The following is a 17354-nucleotide window of genomic DNA, read 5'->3' on the forward strand; positions in this document are numbered from 1 at the left end:
ATTTTCCTCTCTTTTTTATTTCTCTGCTGTCCCTTCTCTTCCCAAGGAACACACGGGCAGTAATGCTGCCCTTGTAGGGTGAAGATCATCTGCACTAGCGGACTGCATCAGGATTGCTCTGTAATTAACTCAGTAGGATGCATGTTACCTTTCTCAAAAATGACCAAATCAGTAAGCTATAAAATTTACATAATAGTTAGGTTGGTCTTCTCAGGTAGCTATTAATCCTCACTTTCAACCCCATAATTTTAGCATTTTCCCCCCTCCTAATTAACAAACATGAACCAGTGTTAACAGTTATCCTTTTGAATAGGAGAAAGAATATAGCTCAACTTGGGATGGAAATGAAGAAAGGAGTCTCTATGAAGGCTTGGTAGATGTGTTCCCTGCTGATTACAACCCTCTCATGTTTACCGAGGAAGAGTCTGGAAAACTACAGGTGCTGTTGAAGCTCTTAGCGGTTATCCATGAACTTCATCCTACTGAAAAGTAAGAGGTCAATTGAATAAACCTGCTTGTAAATGCTCATGGAGTTTTGGCTTAGGCTATGACCTTCCTTCCTCTCTTCCCTCCTTTGGGGTCATGGTCTTTATTTAAGAAAAACTAAATCTAAAGTAAATACATAATATTCACAAAAACCCAGAGATGTCTTTTGATATTTAAACACCTAATTTTTTCCTTAGTCTCTTTCAGAATCCTTTCTTTTTTTCTGGCCTTCAAATGTTGATCCTTCTTTGGGGTTTCTCTGTAGCCTTGTTCTCGCTGCAAACACCCTTCCTTGGTTACTTCTGTTCCCCATCATTTCAACTCTCAGACATACAGTATTTGACCCTAAGTCTGTACCTCTTGTCCAGCCCTGCCTTCTTGTTCCCAAGTCCTCATTTCTTACTGTTCAGTGGACATCCAAATCTCTCTTGATGTCATATCGGACTTTAAGCTACAGCTAACCCCAACATCATTATTTGCTGTTGCAAACCTGATCCTTTTTCATCATTCCTTGGCTTGATGAACGGCAGCAAAATCCATGCAGAAATCTAGTTTTTCTAGACTCACTTTTCTCCTTCACTTACCCGACATTGTCAGTCACTAGATTCTATTGATTGTTATTTCTTTTTTTTTTCTTAAAGATTTTATTTATTGATTTGACAGAGATCACAAGGAGGGAGAGAGGCAGACAAAAAGAGAGGAGGAAGCAGGTTCCCCACTGAGCAGAGAGCCCTATGTGTGGCTCTATCCCAGGACCCCGGGGTCATGACCTGAGCTGAAGGCAGAGGCTTAACCCACTGAGCCACCCAGGCGCCCCTGGTTGTTATTTCTTAATCGTGGACTCCACCTCCTTTCTGGTACCAAGGCTTTTGTTCTGACTCTTGTAAATAATGACTTGGGTTATGATGGTATTTTCTAAATTACTTTCCTCTTTCAGCCTTATTACATATCAACATTGCCCTAAATTACATTTCTAAAATACAAATGTGAATGTATCACTCTCTTAAAAATCCTTCAAAGACTCCGAATTGTCTTCCAGGAATTTCTAAAATCTTCACGTTTGGCAAGACTTTTCACGATCTGGTCTCATCTCCCACCACTCCTTCACACTTACCCTGTGGTAAGTGTGGTAAGTGTGGTCCAGTCATACCACACTACCTGCAGGATCATCACTGGCTCTGGTTTTCACAGTCTGCTTTCACATGTTGCCTATACCTCCATGACCTTCACTTCTCATTCATCTGGCCAGCTTTTTCTCTTCATTAAGACCTAGCTCAGATGCATTCTCCTTTTGGAAGATCCTGGCCTCAGATTGAGTTAGATGTCCCTTTTCTTCTTTTTTTTCTTTTCAAGATTTTTATTTATTTGTCAGAGAGAGAGAGAGAGCACACAAGCAGGCAGAGGTGGAGAGAGAAGCAGGCTCCCTGCTGAGCAAGGAGCCTGATGTGGGACTCGATCCCAGGACCCTGGGATCATGACCTGAGCTGAAGGCAGGGGCTTAACCCACTGAGCCACCCAGGCGTCCCAGATGTCCCTCTTCTGTACCCCCTTTGTATCCTGTAACCACCTCTTATAGAGCTCTTCTCACATTGTATTATGATCATTAGTTTTCTTATCTATCAGTACTTATAGTACAGGGACTGTGTCTTATCTGTCTTTGTATCAAACCATATTTGTGAATTAAGGCAAAAATACGTAGAAAAGATTGCAAAATAGTAATTACATTTAATTGTTAATGGATCTTGCATAACCTCTTCGGAGCATTTATAATACCGTTTGACTTGTGGATATGGATGGTTTAATTAAGGAAACTTTCTGTGAAGTGTTTAATACACTTAATTAAAATGTTTTATTAGATAATATTTCATATGTGAATATATGCAGATTGTGGGGACATGTAGGTCACTCATTTGATTAAGCAACAAGCTCTTGATTTTGGCTTGGGTCATGATCTCAGGGTCCTAGGATTGAGTCCCGAGTCGGGCTCCGCACTCAGCATGGAGTCTGTTTGAGGATTCTTTCTTTCTCTCCCTCAGTCCCTCCCCTGCTCACTCTCTCTCTCTCAAATAAATAAATCTTAAAGAAATATGTGCAGATTTTGATCTAGTTTGAATTTATGAGTGTAAACTTTTACTCAGACCTAACTATTTGCATTTTTAAAAATTGGATCTTTTTTTCCTCTTCTGAGGAGGAGGGGATAAGTGATGGTCATTGGACAAGGAATAATGAGTGAACAGTTTTAGAGGGGACAAGAGATAAGACAACATGTGTGAAAATTTATCCTTGAATGTTGGAAGTTTTCCTTCTTGTGGTGGGGAGAAAGGAATGATGAGGAAACGCATAATTTAGAGGTAGAGTTGGGGTAGGGTCATTTTTTAAAAAGATTTTTAAAAAATTTATTTGACAGAGATCACAAGTAGGCAGAGAAGCAAGCAGAGAGAGAGAGAGAGTAGGAAGCAGGCTCCCTGCTGAGCAGAGAGCCCGATGCGGGGCTCGATCCCAGGACCCTGGGATCATGACCTGAGCCGAAGGCAGCGGCTTTAACCCACTGAGCCAACCCGGCGCCCCAAGGGATAAGGTCATTTTGATTGCTTGTGGGTCCCTACGGAAACCATATCCTGCTTTGTCCCACGGGAAAAGCCGAGGCACTTCCATCAGTGGCATAGGATGGGTGTTCTGTTGCTTATATTATCTGAAGAGATCCACAGCCCCCCTCCCCAATGCCCTTTTTACAATTGTGGTAAGATACACACAATATAAATTTACCATCTTAACTATTTCTAAGTGTATTGTTCAGTAGTGGTAGGTTCATTCACGTTGTTGTGCAACCAATCCCCAGAACTCTTTTCATCTTGCAAAACAAACTATCTAGTATATAACAGCCCTCCCCCTCAGCTCCTGGCAGTCACCCTTCTACTTTCTGACTCTATGAAATTGACTATTCCAGGTACCTCATAAAAGTGGAGTCCTACAGTATATTGTCTTTCGTGACTGGATTATTTCACTTAGCTTAACATCCTCGAGCTTCATCCAGGTTGTAGCACGCATCAGATTTTCTTCCCTTTTAAAGGCTGTATAATAGGGGCGCCTGGGTGGCTCAGTGGGTTAAAGCCTCTGCCTTCAGCTCAGGTCATGCTCTCAGGGTTCTGGGATCGAGCCCCGCATCGGGCTCTCTGCTCAGCAGGGAGCCTGCTTCCTCCTTTCTCTGCCTGCCTCTCTGCCTACTTGTGATCTCTGTCTGTCAAAAAAAAAAAAAAAAAATCTTTAAAGGCTTTAATAGCCCATTGTATGTCTTTTCCACATTTTGTTTATCCATTCATCTGTTAATGGGCGCTTGGGTTGCTTCCACCTTTCAGCTATTATGAATAATGCTGTTGTGAACATGGGTGTACAAATATCTCTCAAGACCTGGCTTTTGGGGGCACGTGGATGGCTCAGTAGGTTAAGCATCCATCTCTTGATCTCAACTCAGGTGTTGATCTCAGGGTCATGAGTTTGAGCCCTGTGCTGGGGTCTATGCTGGGCGTAGAGCTTACTTAGGAAAAAAAAAAAAAAAAAAAAGGACCCTGCTTTCAGTTCTTTTGGATATATACCCAAAGTGGAATTGTTGGGTTATTTGGCAATTCTTTTTAAAATTTCTTGAGGAAGGCGCCTGAATGGCTCAGTTGGTTAAGTGACTGCCTTCGGCTCAGGTCATGGTCCTGGAGTCCCGGGATCGAGTTCCGCATCGGGCTCTGTGCTTGGCAAGGAGTCTGCTTCTCCCTCTCATCCTCTCCCTTCTCATGCTCTCTCTCTCTCTCTCTCAAATAAATAAATAAAATCTTTAAAAAAAAGTAAAATTTCTTAAGGAACCATCATACTGCTTTTCACTGCAGCTACACCATTTTGCATTCCCTCCAATGGTGCACAAGGTTTCTAATTTCTCCACATTTTCACAAACATCATGATCTTCTGTTTTTTTGATAACAGCCATCCTAATGGATGTGAGATGGTATCTCACTGTGGTTTAAATTTCCATTTCCCTGATGATGAGTGATGTTGGGCATCTTTTCATCTATTTGCTGGCCGTTTGTACATTTCCACTGGAGAAATGTTTAGTCAAGTCCTTTGCCATTTTCTAATTGAGTTGCTTTTCAGGTGGTGAGTTACGGCTAATTGGGTATAGAGAAGAGGCTTTCCAGGGCTGGGCTGCTATGCATAAGCATTCTAAGCCTTTAAAGATATGTAGCTAAGAGTAACAGTGTTTGGTTTCAGGGGTAGTATTAAGTCTTTGCTGTGACTGCTGTGTTACCATTAACTTGAACCAGACAGTTACATTTTAGGTCTTCAGGAAGAACTCTTCTAGCACATAAAGTGTTTTTGTGCAGGTTAAGATGTATTGGAACTGGGTGGAGGCATATCTGAGAACTCTTGACTTGTCCGCCAAGTTTTATGGAATTTTAATTTTTTAATTTCTTAAAGATTTTATTTATTTATTTGACAGAGAGATCTCAAGTAGAGAGAGAGGCAGGCAGAGGGAGAGGGAGAGGCAGGTTCCTTGCTGAGCAGAGAGCCCGATGTGGGGCTCGATCCCAGGACCCTGAGACCATGACCTGAGCCGAAAGCAGAGGCTTAACCCACTGAGCCACCCAGGTGCCCCTATGGAATTTTTGAAGAGGAAACTTCAACTATAAAAACATTTATTTTCCCTTCTGGTTGTCGCCTTCATGCACCTGGCTTCAAGACTTGGCGAGCCAGAGTTAATGCTGCATTGTAGCCTCCATGCATCACTTGGAGGGAGACTTGTGCTGGGGGCCCCTTGCACTCTACCTGACTGCCTTGGCTACAGATTTCAACTGCTTTAGGGGACAGTCTCATGAACATAAAAATGATAGCCTTGTTTCAAAGTGGTATGTACTTTGTATGTGTGTATCGGGGGGTGCTCTAGACCGCTAAAAGAGGATTGTCTGATTCTTTACCAAGACAGTCACCTCTCCTGTCCATCTACATCTAGCCTTGTAAGAACTTGTTGGGGGAAAATATTAAGCCAGAATTTTTTTTCTGTTTAGTGAAGTTGTATCAGAAAAAACTATGTTTAGATAATGTTATTCATCCCTGTACTGTTGCCAGGTGAACTGGGGAAACCTTCAGGCCCTAAAGCCTCCATCTTGCCCACCCTGGGACATTACTGGAGGCTCTCAGTCTTGTCACAGTAAAAGAATTTGGGACAGTTTAGACACAGTGGTTGAGCGATATAAATAGAGTTTTTAAAGTGAGAGTTCACTCTGGAGATGTGAAAGTGGATGAGCTCAAGGGAGAAGTTTGGATTTCTATCTTTTATTGACAATTGTTATCTGAGGGGTAGAACATTTATTATTTGGAGAGGGGACTTCTTTGGGAGCAGGATTTCATACCTTTTCTCCCTTACCTGGTCAGGTTCTCAGACCTTCTTTGTCTTGGCCTGTCTGGTTTGATCTGTCTTCTTGTGGCTTTGTTTGTGGAATGTTGCTAGATTACTAGCTTTCCTGGTAACAAGTCTTGACCACCGCCCCCCTCCTTGGCCCCCCCCAACCTTTGCTGGCCTCCAGGCACCTAAAAAGCCTGTTAAAGCCTAACTAACTGCTTTCTGTAACAGTAATAGAAGAGAAAGAAGAAGAAGAAGAAAAGATGATTGAAATAATAATATAGGAATTGTGGTGGATTGCAAAAATGGTCTAAGTTCTCCTCCATGTATCCATGTTCCTTTGCTGGATAATTTTGAGTGATTTCCCACTGTGACTCTGAGCTCAGCCGTATGACTTGCATTGGACCATGCAATGTTGGCAAATGTAGCACAAAAGGAACTTGCAGAGATTTTGTGCACTGGGGCCTGTCCTCCCTTGGGTTCCTGGAGCGTTTCTGTTTCCATGTGACTAAGCCGTGGCTAGCCTGGTGAGGAGGTCAGCCGGTCCCCAGTTGACCAGGCAGCTCACTGCAGATACTTGAGTCAGCCTAGCCACAACTAGCAGAGGAACCTGTTAGCTGAGTCCAGCCTAAATTGCCAACCTCCTGTTACTATTTATTTATTTTTTAAAAAATAGGCTCCATGCCCAGGGTGGAGCCTAGTATGGGGCTTGAACTCATGACCCTGAGATCAATACCTGAGCTGAGATCAAGAGTCAGACACTCAACTGACTGAGCCACCCAAAAAAACAAAATTCAAACAAGTAAGTTTGAAGATCTAATTGGCTTTTATTCATGAATCAGGCAGCATCCCATCTAGCAAGAAAGTAGAGCTTAACTAACGAAAAGGTTTTGAAGGCAGAAAGGGGGGTGGGAAGGAATTTATTAGCAAGGAATGCATTATTTAAGCAGGGTTGCCATCCCAAGGGGAGGGGAAAGGATCTATCAGTAAATTTCCTAGTATAGACCAGGAAATTCCGTGTAGACTGGTTGAAGGTTACATTCCTGAGGGACTTGAAATTGCAATTAGGTTAGTTATTAAGTCTTGGTTTCTGACTCGGGGTCTTGACCTAAGTGATGCTGTTTTGGGTCTGGGTGTTCTTTTTAATACTATAGTTTGTGAGCTAAATATAAAAGAAATGGTTTTTATTTGAAGACACTGAATTTTGGGATGGTTTGTTATGTAGCAAAAAGTAACTGGTACAGAAATACAAATCGAAAATGTTGGATTATCTATTCCTTCTTAGCATAGATAATTTAAAAAATTTTAACTTTAAAATTTGCTTTATTTTTTAGATTTCTACTGCTAATAATGTATATATGTAGAGGAAATATTCTTGACTTTATTTTTATTTTTTGCTTAATGATTGAACTTCAGTTATTGAATAAATACTAGCTTTACTTTTTATATTATTTTATGGTTTAAAATTTTATTTTTTGAGATGTTAAAAGGCTCCTAATAAAGCAGAAGTCCCCATTTCCTTTCTCCCTCTGCCTCCAATTTCTCAGTACAACGGCCAGCTCGCCCAGTGTGTTGACAGCTCAGTGCTGTTTCCTGGATTTCACTGTAGTAGCTTCCTAAGAAAGAAGAGATGGGAGGTAAATCATTTTTACTTCCTGTGTGTCTGAAAGTTAGTACTTGACTGACAACTTCATGTAGTTGTAAAATTCTAAAGTGAAATAGTGTTCTCTTAGAATTTTGAAGGGAGGACTTTACATATCTTCTAGCTTTCCAAGTGAGAAGTATGATGCCTTTCTGATTTTCATTCTTTGCATGTGACTTATATTTTCAAAGTCCAGAGTGCTAATCATTACACCATGGAACCACCACAACTTGTATTTTCTTCATGAAAGCTCTAGCAGCTTGTTTTTCATTTCTCGTGCTTTGAGTTACAATCTTGATGTGCCTTAATATGGATCATTTTTTCATTTATTGAGCTGGGTACTTTAGTAGGTCCTTTCAATCTGAAGACTTCATGTCTGGGAAATATTTTCTTTCTCTCAAAACAATTTTTGTTTTCTTTGGAATTTTTGTCAGATATTGAACCTTATTAACTGATTCTCTAATTCTTTTATCTTTTCTCTCCTAATGGATATCACTTTTTTTTTTTAAGATTTTATTTATTTATTAAAGGGAGAGCACGAGCAGGGCAGAGGCACAGAGGAAGAGGGAGAAGCAGACTCCTTGCTGAGCAGGAAGCCCAATGGGGGCTCAGTGTCAGGACTCTGAGATCATGACCTGAGCCAAAGACAGACACGTTACTGACTGAGCCACCCATGTGCTCCATCACTTTTTCATTTTTTCATCCTTATTGCCTGGCATCATCTCTTTTTACTGTGTTCCAACTCTCCTGTTAAATTTTTATTTTGGTTGTCATTTAAAATTTCTAAGATATTTTCTTATTCTTGATTGTTCTTTTTTATTGCCTTCTCTTCTTGTGAATGCCGTTTCTTACTTGAGGATATTAATTATTTTCTTAAAGTTGTCTCCTCTTTCCTCCATTGCTCTGTTTTATACAGGTTTCTTCTTTTCTGTTTATTTCTTTTGTTTCTATTTTTCATCTTGGAGCCGCACCTCAAATAGTTGTTGATCCTTGGTGTTCATATTTTCATGCAGTAAAACATTAATTGAACATTCTGTGTATCGGGGCAGGGGTTGTTGACTGGTGACCCTCCCTGGGTAATTAGGTGGTGAGCTGGCTGGACCTTTTCTCTGCGGTCATTTAAATCATCCCAGAGATGAATCTTCCAGTACCACCTTTTTGGGGGTGGGATGTGAGAGGGATGCCAAGGCTATAGGTAGTCTGGGAGTTTGCAGTAAAAGGGAACTGCAGTCTTACCATTCTGTATGTAGATGTTCATTTTGATTTGTTACTATATCCTTTCCTTCTAGAGTCCCCTGGTCTCAGTTTTCTTTGGTTTCTTTCTTCAGAGAATAAACACACTAGATGAGAAAGAATAGTTAGTTGGTTACATGGGAGTAGTGGATGGGTTCCAGTGCTCTTATAATAGCTGTAGTCTAAACGCCTTCCTCCTGAGGTGTCTTAAGATTCTCCGATGTGAATAAACTTGCACTTGTTTTTTTATTAGAATCTCCCTCTTTGGGTTTTACATTCTCTATACTCCCTAAGCAGGTCACCATTCCATTTCTCTCTGTTTTCACATATAAATATCTCCTTGTTTTATCAAAGGCCGAGTTATTTCTCTTTCTCATTTTGTTGTTTTTAGGGTGGCTTCAGAGAGGTGAAGAAAGCAGAAAGGTCTTTATTCCATATTTTAAAGCTGGAAGTCTCTTAGATGTTGATATAAAAATTGAATTTGAAGGAGAACCTGTGTTTTAATTATATAAGGTCATGGCTACATGTTTTATAAATATCACTGATAGTATCACTGTAGTATTTTTCTTCAGTTAAAAAATCTAATATTGCTTTAAAATCCTATATAAAGACTCTTTCTTTTTGATTGCCAGGGTGGTGTTGGTATCCAACTATACACAAACCTTGAATATTCTACAAGAAGTATGCAAGCGTCATGGATATACTTATACGAGGCTTGATGGACAAACACCAGTCTTTGAAAGACAGAAAATTGTTGATGGCTTTAATAGTAAATACTCCTCTGATTTTATTTTTTTGTTAAGTTCCAAAGCTGGTGGTGTGGGACTTAACCTCATTGGAGGATCTCACTTAATTCTCTATGACATTGATTGGAATCCAGCCACTGATATCCAGGTATGACTATTTGTGCATTAGAGAAACAGTATAGAATGCAAACTGGGGATCCTGTTCCTGCTGGGGATTCTGAGGTATGAAGCAGATGTGTGATAACTACTGCGTGGTAGGGCCTTACTTTCTTTTAGGCACTCTGCTAAATGCTTTACATCTATTTAATCTTTACCATAGTCCTGCAAGTGTGCATATTATTAGCCCTAGTTTACAGATAAAGAGATAGAAGCCTGTTCTGAGCCACATAGCTTATGAGAGTCAGGGCCAGGATTCAGACCCAAACTTGTGTATCTCTTGTCTGTACTTCACTGCACAGTTGGGCCTTTGGGATACCCATGACTACTAGGAAAAGACAATAATGTGTCATAGATGCTATTATCAGTGTTTGTGCAGGGTATAGTAAAGATATTAAGCTAGCTTATGTAGGAAAATATTTTAGAAGGAGCTTTTGGTTTTCTTTAGAATACAGTCCATCGGCATGTACCTTCAGATTTCTACCTATGGATTTGCACCTCATTGGTGTCTGTGTTGGGGAACCCGAAGACAACCTTCAGGTTCAGTGATTACTAGAAAGACTCATAGAACCAAGAAAAACAGCTATCCTCATAGTTAATGTTTATTACAGTGAAAGGATATAGTCTAGAATCAGTAAAAGTAAAAGGCACGTGGGGATTTCAGGACAGACGAGGCACAAGCTTCCAGATGTCCTTATCCACTGATGTTGTATGGATAATACTTAATTCTGCCAGCATCCATGAGTGACAACACCTGTTGAAGTACTGCCATCCAGAGAAGTTCGCTCAAGTCTTGGTGTCCAGAGATTTTGTTCGAGGTTGGAGTACCAGTGTACCTGACTAAGTTGCTTAGTCTCCACCTCCATAGGTCAAATTGTCCCAAAGTCCCCACCTTAATCACATTGTTTGCAAAAACTATCTTCTGTGGCCCAAGGCTTCAGCTAAACTAAGGTGCTCTTTATCAGGCAGGATATCACAGGGGCTTAGAGTTTATCCCCAGGAGCTGGTGGAAGGATAAGACTTGTCTTTAGAGTGTGTGGGGTTTGAACACTAGCTCTCTACACTACCACTAATAAATGGTGAAACCACAAGAATCTGATTGATTAGGTATCCTAGGGATCCTTAGGGTTAAGTCAATGACTACTTGGACTGGGAAGAAACCCTCCACGTCCACGCTATACTTGGTTCTTTGCATTCTTGCTGTCCAAACTTGCTGTCCTAGTCTTTGATGCAGATAGATGCTCTCACTGTTGTGTGAGACACCCTGCAACTATTTTACAGTACAACAGTGTGTGTTCACCCATCCCTTTCTTTATCCCAGGAGAAAAATGTGAGGTGGGGAATGCTTGGGTATGCCAGGCTTTGTTTTCTGAAGCTATAACTAAGATCCAGAATTCATAATCTTAGGTGTCTTAATGCATATTGCTTATGTGGACAGGGTTATTCGTTCCTACTGTACTCTCTGAATTCTCATTTATTTTCTACAGGCGATGTCTAGAGTATGGAGAGATGGTCAGAAACATCCTGTACATATTTATAGACTCCTAACCACAGGTAATAACCCTTCAGTTTGGAAAAAAAAAAAAAAAGTAGTCTCTTTGAATAATCAAACAAAAATTTGGGGGGGGGGGTTAATCCGTGCTTTGAGATCAGGAGTATTGTTATTTATTAACTAGTATGCTAACATGTTTTACCCTACAAAAATAACAAACTTAAAGATCTGAAGGAATTAGAATCAATGTTTTCTCTTTAGGTACAATAGAAGAAAAGATTTATCAAAGACAGATCAGTAAGCAGGATCTTTCTGGGGCAGTCGTAGACCTAACCAAGACATCTGAACATATCCAGTTTTCAGTAGAGGAGCTAAAAAATTTGTTCACCTTACATGAAAGTTCACATTGTGTTACTCATGACCTGCTTGACTGTGAATGCACAGGAGACAAAAATGGTACAGGTTAGTTGCATTTTAATTGTGTTATGATGGTGAAGTTAATTTCTTTCTCTTTGGCATTTGGAAACATTTAAATATAGAGTAACTATAATATAGATATAATATAATATATAATATTATATATATAATATAATATAATATATATAATATATATTAACTAAATAACTAAAATATTATTTAAATAATATATAATATATTATATAGTATATAAATATATATAATAAATATATTTATTTTAATATATTAATATATTAAAATAAATAACTAAAATATTTACCATCTGCATTTGTTAGTTTTCTTTTTTTCCTTATGTCATATGGTACTTGTCAGATGGGTATTTTTTTTTAAGATTTTATTTATTTGAAAAAAATTTTATTTATTTATTTGAGAGAGATAGAGAGCATGGTGGGGGCAGAGTCTGAGGGAGGAGCAGACTCCCTGCTGAGCTGGGAGCCTGATGTGGGACTTGATCCTCCGACTCCAAGATCATAACCTGAACTGAAGGCTGTTGCTTAACCAACTGAACCACCCAGGCACCCTACTGCCAGATGGATATTTGAGAAAATATTAAGTAGAACCTTATTATTTATCTCATTTTAGCTGCTTCTCAATTAGTTGTGAACAATTTAACTTGTTAAGGAGAATCTTTCAAAACCTGGTATAATGACTTTGGAATTACAAAATGTTTTTAATCCTTATTTCTCTTTCCTACTGTGTGTTTATTTTGTGTGGAACTCATCCATAATGGGGTCATCCTTTCTGATGCAGTTAGCATGGAACTTCTCATTACTTGAGAAACTCCTAGTGCTGCTCAAGTGAGGCTGAGAACATCAACCCTCCAGAGTGGACACTGTTCAGATAGGAACTGGATCGGGAGTAGGACTTGAGCAAGTAGTGACTAGTACCTGAAAGTCACTTGGTAAATTGCACTGAAAAGGTTTAAGAAGGGAGTGCCTGGGTGGCTCCATGGGTTAAGCATCTGCCTTCGGCTCAGATCATGATCCTGGGGTCCTGGGATCGAGCTCTGTGGCGGGCTTCTTGCTCAGCAGGGGGTCTGCTTCTCCTTCTCTGCTCATGCTTTCTCTCTTTGTCTCTCTCAGATAAATAAATAAAGTTTTAAAAGAAAAATGGTTTAAGAAGGTAGACTGAGGTGAAAGAATTTATATTTTATATATGTCAACATTTGATTCATATGCTTTTTCTATTTTAATAATTTCTGCTTTTATTTTCTTTTCATTTTCCTTGTATTTACTCTAATGTCCTTTTTCTTATTGTTCAACTTGAGTGCTTAGCTTGATGATTTTCAGTCTTCTTTTCTACAATGGGTATTTAAGGCTGTACATTTTCCTCTAAGTTGAATCTCATTACTTTGATATGCAGTTCTAAGTGTTTTCTATTTTCCATTATGATCTTTTTTGACTCATGCATTACTTAAAAGTATGTTTTAAATGTGTTTTAATTTTTGTTATTGTGTTCTAGCTACTGCAGAGTAGTCAGAAATATGGTAACTATAGAGACATGGTATGTGGTCAGTTTGTAAATGTTTCTTTCTTTCTTTTTTCTTTTTTAAGATTTTATTTATTTTAGAGAGGGAGAGAGAGAGAACGTGTGAGGGGGTGAGAAGGGGCAGGGGTAGAAGGAGAGAGAGAATCTCAAGCAGACTCCACACTGAGTGAGGAGCCCTCTCACGACTCTGAGATCATGACCTAAGCTGAAATCTAGAGTGAGATGTTTAACTAACTGATTGAGCCACTCAGGCACCCCATAAATGTTTCTTTTTGTGTGTGAAAACCATGTATATTCTCTCAATTACTTAGTTTAGAGGTATGCCATATTAGTCAAATTTTCTGATGCCAAAGAAATTTTTTCTTATTTTACAGATTTAAAAATTTACAATTTTAGCTTATAAATTGCTAGTATATTTAGTGGTTCAACTGTTTATAAAATGTATATGGTAAAAAACCTTCTACATTACTCTCATCTGCCTAATTTCTAGCCCTTTTATCCAATAACCATTATTAGTTTTTTGTGTATCCTTCTAGATGTGTTTTTATGCTCATGCAAGGAACTCTGAATATATATTCTTACCCACTTTTCCCACCAGTAAAGGGTAGCATAAGGAATAGGTATAGTTCTGTAGCTTTTTAACTTAATAGTATATCTTGAGATCTTTCTATATCATTATAGAAAATTTCCTCATTCTTTTTTTTCCTATATAATCCTTCATTGTATTTATATACCATAATTCATTTACCTGTCCCCCGCAGGTATAATTAGGTATACTAATTAAGTTTTTTCCAGTCAGCATATATCTTTATTCATACATCTTTTTCCATATGTTTAAGTATATCTGTAAGGTAAATTAACAGTGTTGTTGGGTCACAGAATGTGTATATTTGTAATTTTAACAGATAATGCCAAAATGCCCTCCACTGAGGGTTGTATCCTTTATTTATTTAAATTTTTTTTGGTATCAAATTTTTATTTACATTCTAGTTAGTTAACATATAGGGTAATACTGGTTTCAGGAGTAGAATTTAGTGATTCATTACTTGCATACAATACCCAGTGCTCGTCACGGGTGCCCTCCATTGGGGGTTATATCCTTTATACCCCACCAATAATAGACTAAAATGACTATTTCTCCACAGCTTTGTCAGTTGAGTACATTATCAAATGTTTTTCTATCTGATGGTAAAAAAATAATGCATTGGTCTAGCTTTAATTTGCTTTCCTGTTATTATGAGTGAAGTTGAGCATTTTTTCTTAAATTTAAGAGCCTTCCTTTATATGAACCATCTGTTCATATCATTTGCCCATTTTTCTATTAATAACCTAATTTTTATTAGATATATCTGTAATTGAAAGAAATATGTTAAAATCTTACAGTATGACAATGGATCTATCAAAGTTTCTTGCTAATCTATCAACATTTGCTCTGTATATTTTGTATCTTCTTTGTGAATTTTTTTATTATGGTTTATTTTATTAATAGGTAGTGATTTCTTTATCCTTAATACCTTTTGCTTTCATTTATCTTAAGTTTGTATATTATACTGGCTTTCTTTATGGTATTTGTCTGGTGTATCTTTTCCCCTTCTTTTGTCTTAAGTATGTCTGTGTCCTTATGTTTTAGTTATTTCTCTTGTTAATAGCATAAAGATGGACTTTCTTTTTTCCAGTCTCATGTTTCAACTAGAGCATTTAGTCTGTTTACATTTATTATAATTAATGACATATTTTGATACACTTCTGTCTTTTTGTGTTCTGTTTTTTTCCAGCAAAGGCCTACTAGTGGTTCACTCTCAATCTTTGATTTTTCAAAGTGTATTTGCTTTTTTTCTCTCTCAAATGCTGTCTTTGCTAGATGTACAATTCTAGTCAATGGGGTTTTTTGTTTTTGCTTTTGTTTTGTTAGTACTTTGAAGGTATTATCCTACTCTCTTCTAGATTCTTAAAGTAATGTTGTCATCTCTTATGACCTCAATGATTTTGTGCTTTGACAGGATTTAGATATTAAGGAAAGACAGTTTTTTAAAGTGTGATAAAATTTAAAAAGAAGTCTTTATCTTTTAGAAATGCAAAGTGAAATATTTATAGTTGATATATACTACATATTTATTTCATAATAATAATATGGAAGTAGAGAAAGCAGAGTTTAAATAAAACAAAATTGGCTATTAGTTGATAGTTCCTGAAGGTAGGGTACATAATAACATGTAGGTTCTTCATTTCTATCTTGTTAACTTTTATATTTGAAATTTCCCTTGAGTAAAATGTTTCAAAAAAACCTTTCAAGAGCTCCCATTGCTCCTAAGACTAGAGACTAAAATCTTTAAAGTGGTTAGTTAGGGTAGGGTTAAGTGCTATAATAGAAAACTCAAAAAGCACAGTGACCTACCACAGTAGAAGTATATTTCTCATGTAGCAGGGCACATAATAGTAACATAGGGCACAACTTTCTCTAAGGTAATTTGGTGATCCAGGCTTCTTCTTCTTTGGGTTCTACCATCCCCTTAGGCCTTAGAGTTCCCTGCTCGGATTCCTGCATCTTCCAGCCAGCAGGTGAGAGAAGAGAAAAGGTAGAAAACCACATGGTGTGGGGGATTTTTCTAGGCCAGACCTAGAAGTGACACAGAGCATGTCTGGCCACATTCCATAGCCCAGACTCAATGGTTGCATTTAACTGTAGGGGAGACTGGGAAATGTGGCTAAGTGCCCTGGAAGAAAGAGATATGAATTATTGAGTAACTACCAGCTTCTGCCATTCTTGATTTGCTCACAGTGTTTGCATTATCCAGCCCTTGAATGCACACGTCACCACCCTTTACTATTGAGCTTCATCTTTGCTCTCTGGGCTCTAGTTGCACTGGGCTCCTGTCAGGTCCTCAACCGGAGCCTTTTCAGGTCCTTCTCCTGGAATGCTTTACCTCCTTTCCCCATCTGGTTCTTGCCTTCTAATCCTTCGTATATTAATATAACAAGTCAGCTTTTCTTATATGTGCTGAGTTCCCTGTATCTTAATTCCATACCCTTGCCACTGTTTGTAATACAATTCCACAGTCCCTTGTCTTCAATTTTGAAATCTAGAAAGCTTGAAAGATCAAAAGTTGTTTTTTTCTTCATAAATTTGCAATAGATTTATTTGGTGGCAAAACCTTACCTAAATCAATGTGAATTTATCAGTAGTCATTAACCCATTTCATGACTATTTATATGACTTGCTGCAGAACATTAATGAGTTTGATTATGGAGTGCTGTCCCAGATTATTCTAATTATATTCTGAATTGAGAAACATATCCGGCCCCAGAGGTTTTAGATAAGGGATTGTGGACCTGCAGTACATCTGTTTGGATGATTATTTGTTTAATGAATCTCTTGCTAGACCACAAGTTCCTTGAAATCAGAGACCAAAATGTAATAAATTATATAAACTCATTGTGTGACAAAATAAAAAAATATTGTTTATAGTAGAGTATTGATTAGCCTAAGGATTTTCTCATTGTTTTACTTACTACAGGTGATTCACTGGAAAAATTCCCTATCTCTAGAAATTGTCAGCTTGGTCCACATCAGAAGCCCAACTCTCTGAAGCCTCTCTCCATGTCACAGTTGAAACAATGGAAACATTTTTCTGGAGATCATTTAAATCTTGCAGATCCTTTTCTTGAAAGAATAAGAGAAAATGTCTCCTTCTTTTTTCAGAATATAACCAATCAAAGTACTACTATATAAGGAAAGATTACTTCATGACCTTCCCTTGCTCCCCTCTTTAAAAAGGTTAACATAGTAATTAAATATAATTTTTGAAAACTAGTAGAATTATTTAAATTATAATGGTTTGTTGCAAAATGCATCATAGTTTTGATACAGCCTAAACTTGAGTTGTTTAATTTTTTTGTATGTGTTCTTCAATGTTGAAACATTAAAAATAAATTCTGTCATCATGTAATTATTCATTAGTATTCCATAATTAATGCACTTTTATTAAATACCCATTAAGGAATTTTTATAAGGAATATAAAAAGGTAAAATACCTAGTCCCTGCCTTTGGGAAATCCAATCTACTTAGGAATATTAGACATAGATCTGTGAGATCAGTTTCAACTATAGCTCAAGGGAGAAAGAAAATCAGACCAGGACTGCAGAGGCTGAGTGTAAGAGTTGCGGCAGGGCAGTTTGAGTGAGAATGGTCAGCAGGTTGGGGGAGGAGACGAAGGAGATGCTTCAGAACACTAGTTCGTAATCTGAAACCT

At 38.1% G+C, this 17354-nt stretch overlaps 1 protein-coding gene across 2 annotated transcripts in view; it reads left to right on the top strand.

The window, feature by feature from the left end:
• RAD54B (RAD54 homolog B) overlaps positions 1-17055 on the top strand; it is a gene marked incomplete at its 5' end in the record, with an annotated part of 97602 nt that extends 80547 nt beyond the window's left edge. For both annotated transcript variants that reach the window (XM_080802599.1, XM_080802600.1), the window contains 5 exons: positions 314-489; positions 9377-9638; positions 11134-11200; positions 11400-11600; positions 16619-17055. In XM_080802599.1, coding sequence (XP_080658725.1) covers positions 314-489; positions 9377-9638; positions 11134-11200; positions 11400-11600; positions 16619-16833 — 921 coding nt within the window. In that variant the 3' untranslated portion in view covers positions 16834-17055. The remainder of the gene's footprint in view (positions 1-313; positions 490-9376; positions 9639-11133; positions 11201-11399; positions 11601-16618) is intronic.
• Between the last annotated feature and the right edge of the window lie 299 nt (positions 17056-17354).

Source organism: Martes martes (assembly GCF_963455335.1).
Source record: "Martes martes genome assembly, chromosome: 4".
In the NCBI taxonomy this organism is placed as follows: domain Eukaryota; kingdom Metazoa; phylum Chordata; class Mammalia; order Carnivora; family Mustelidae; genus Martes; species Martes martes.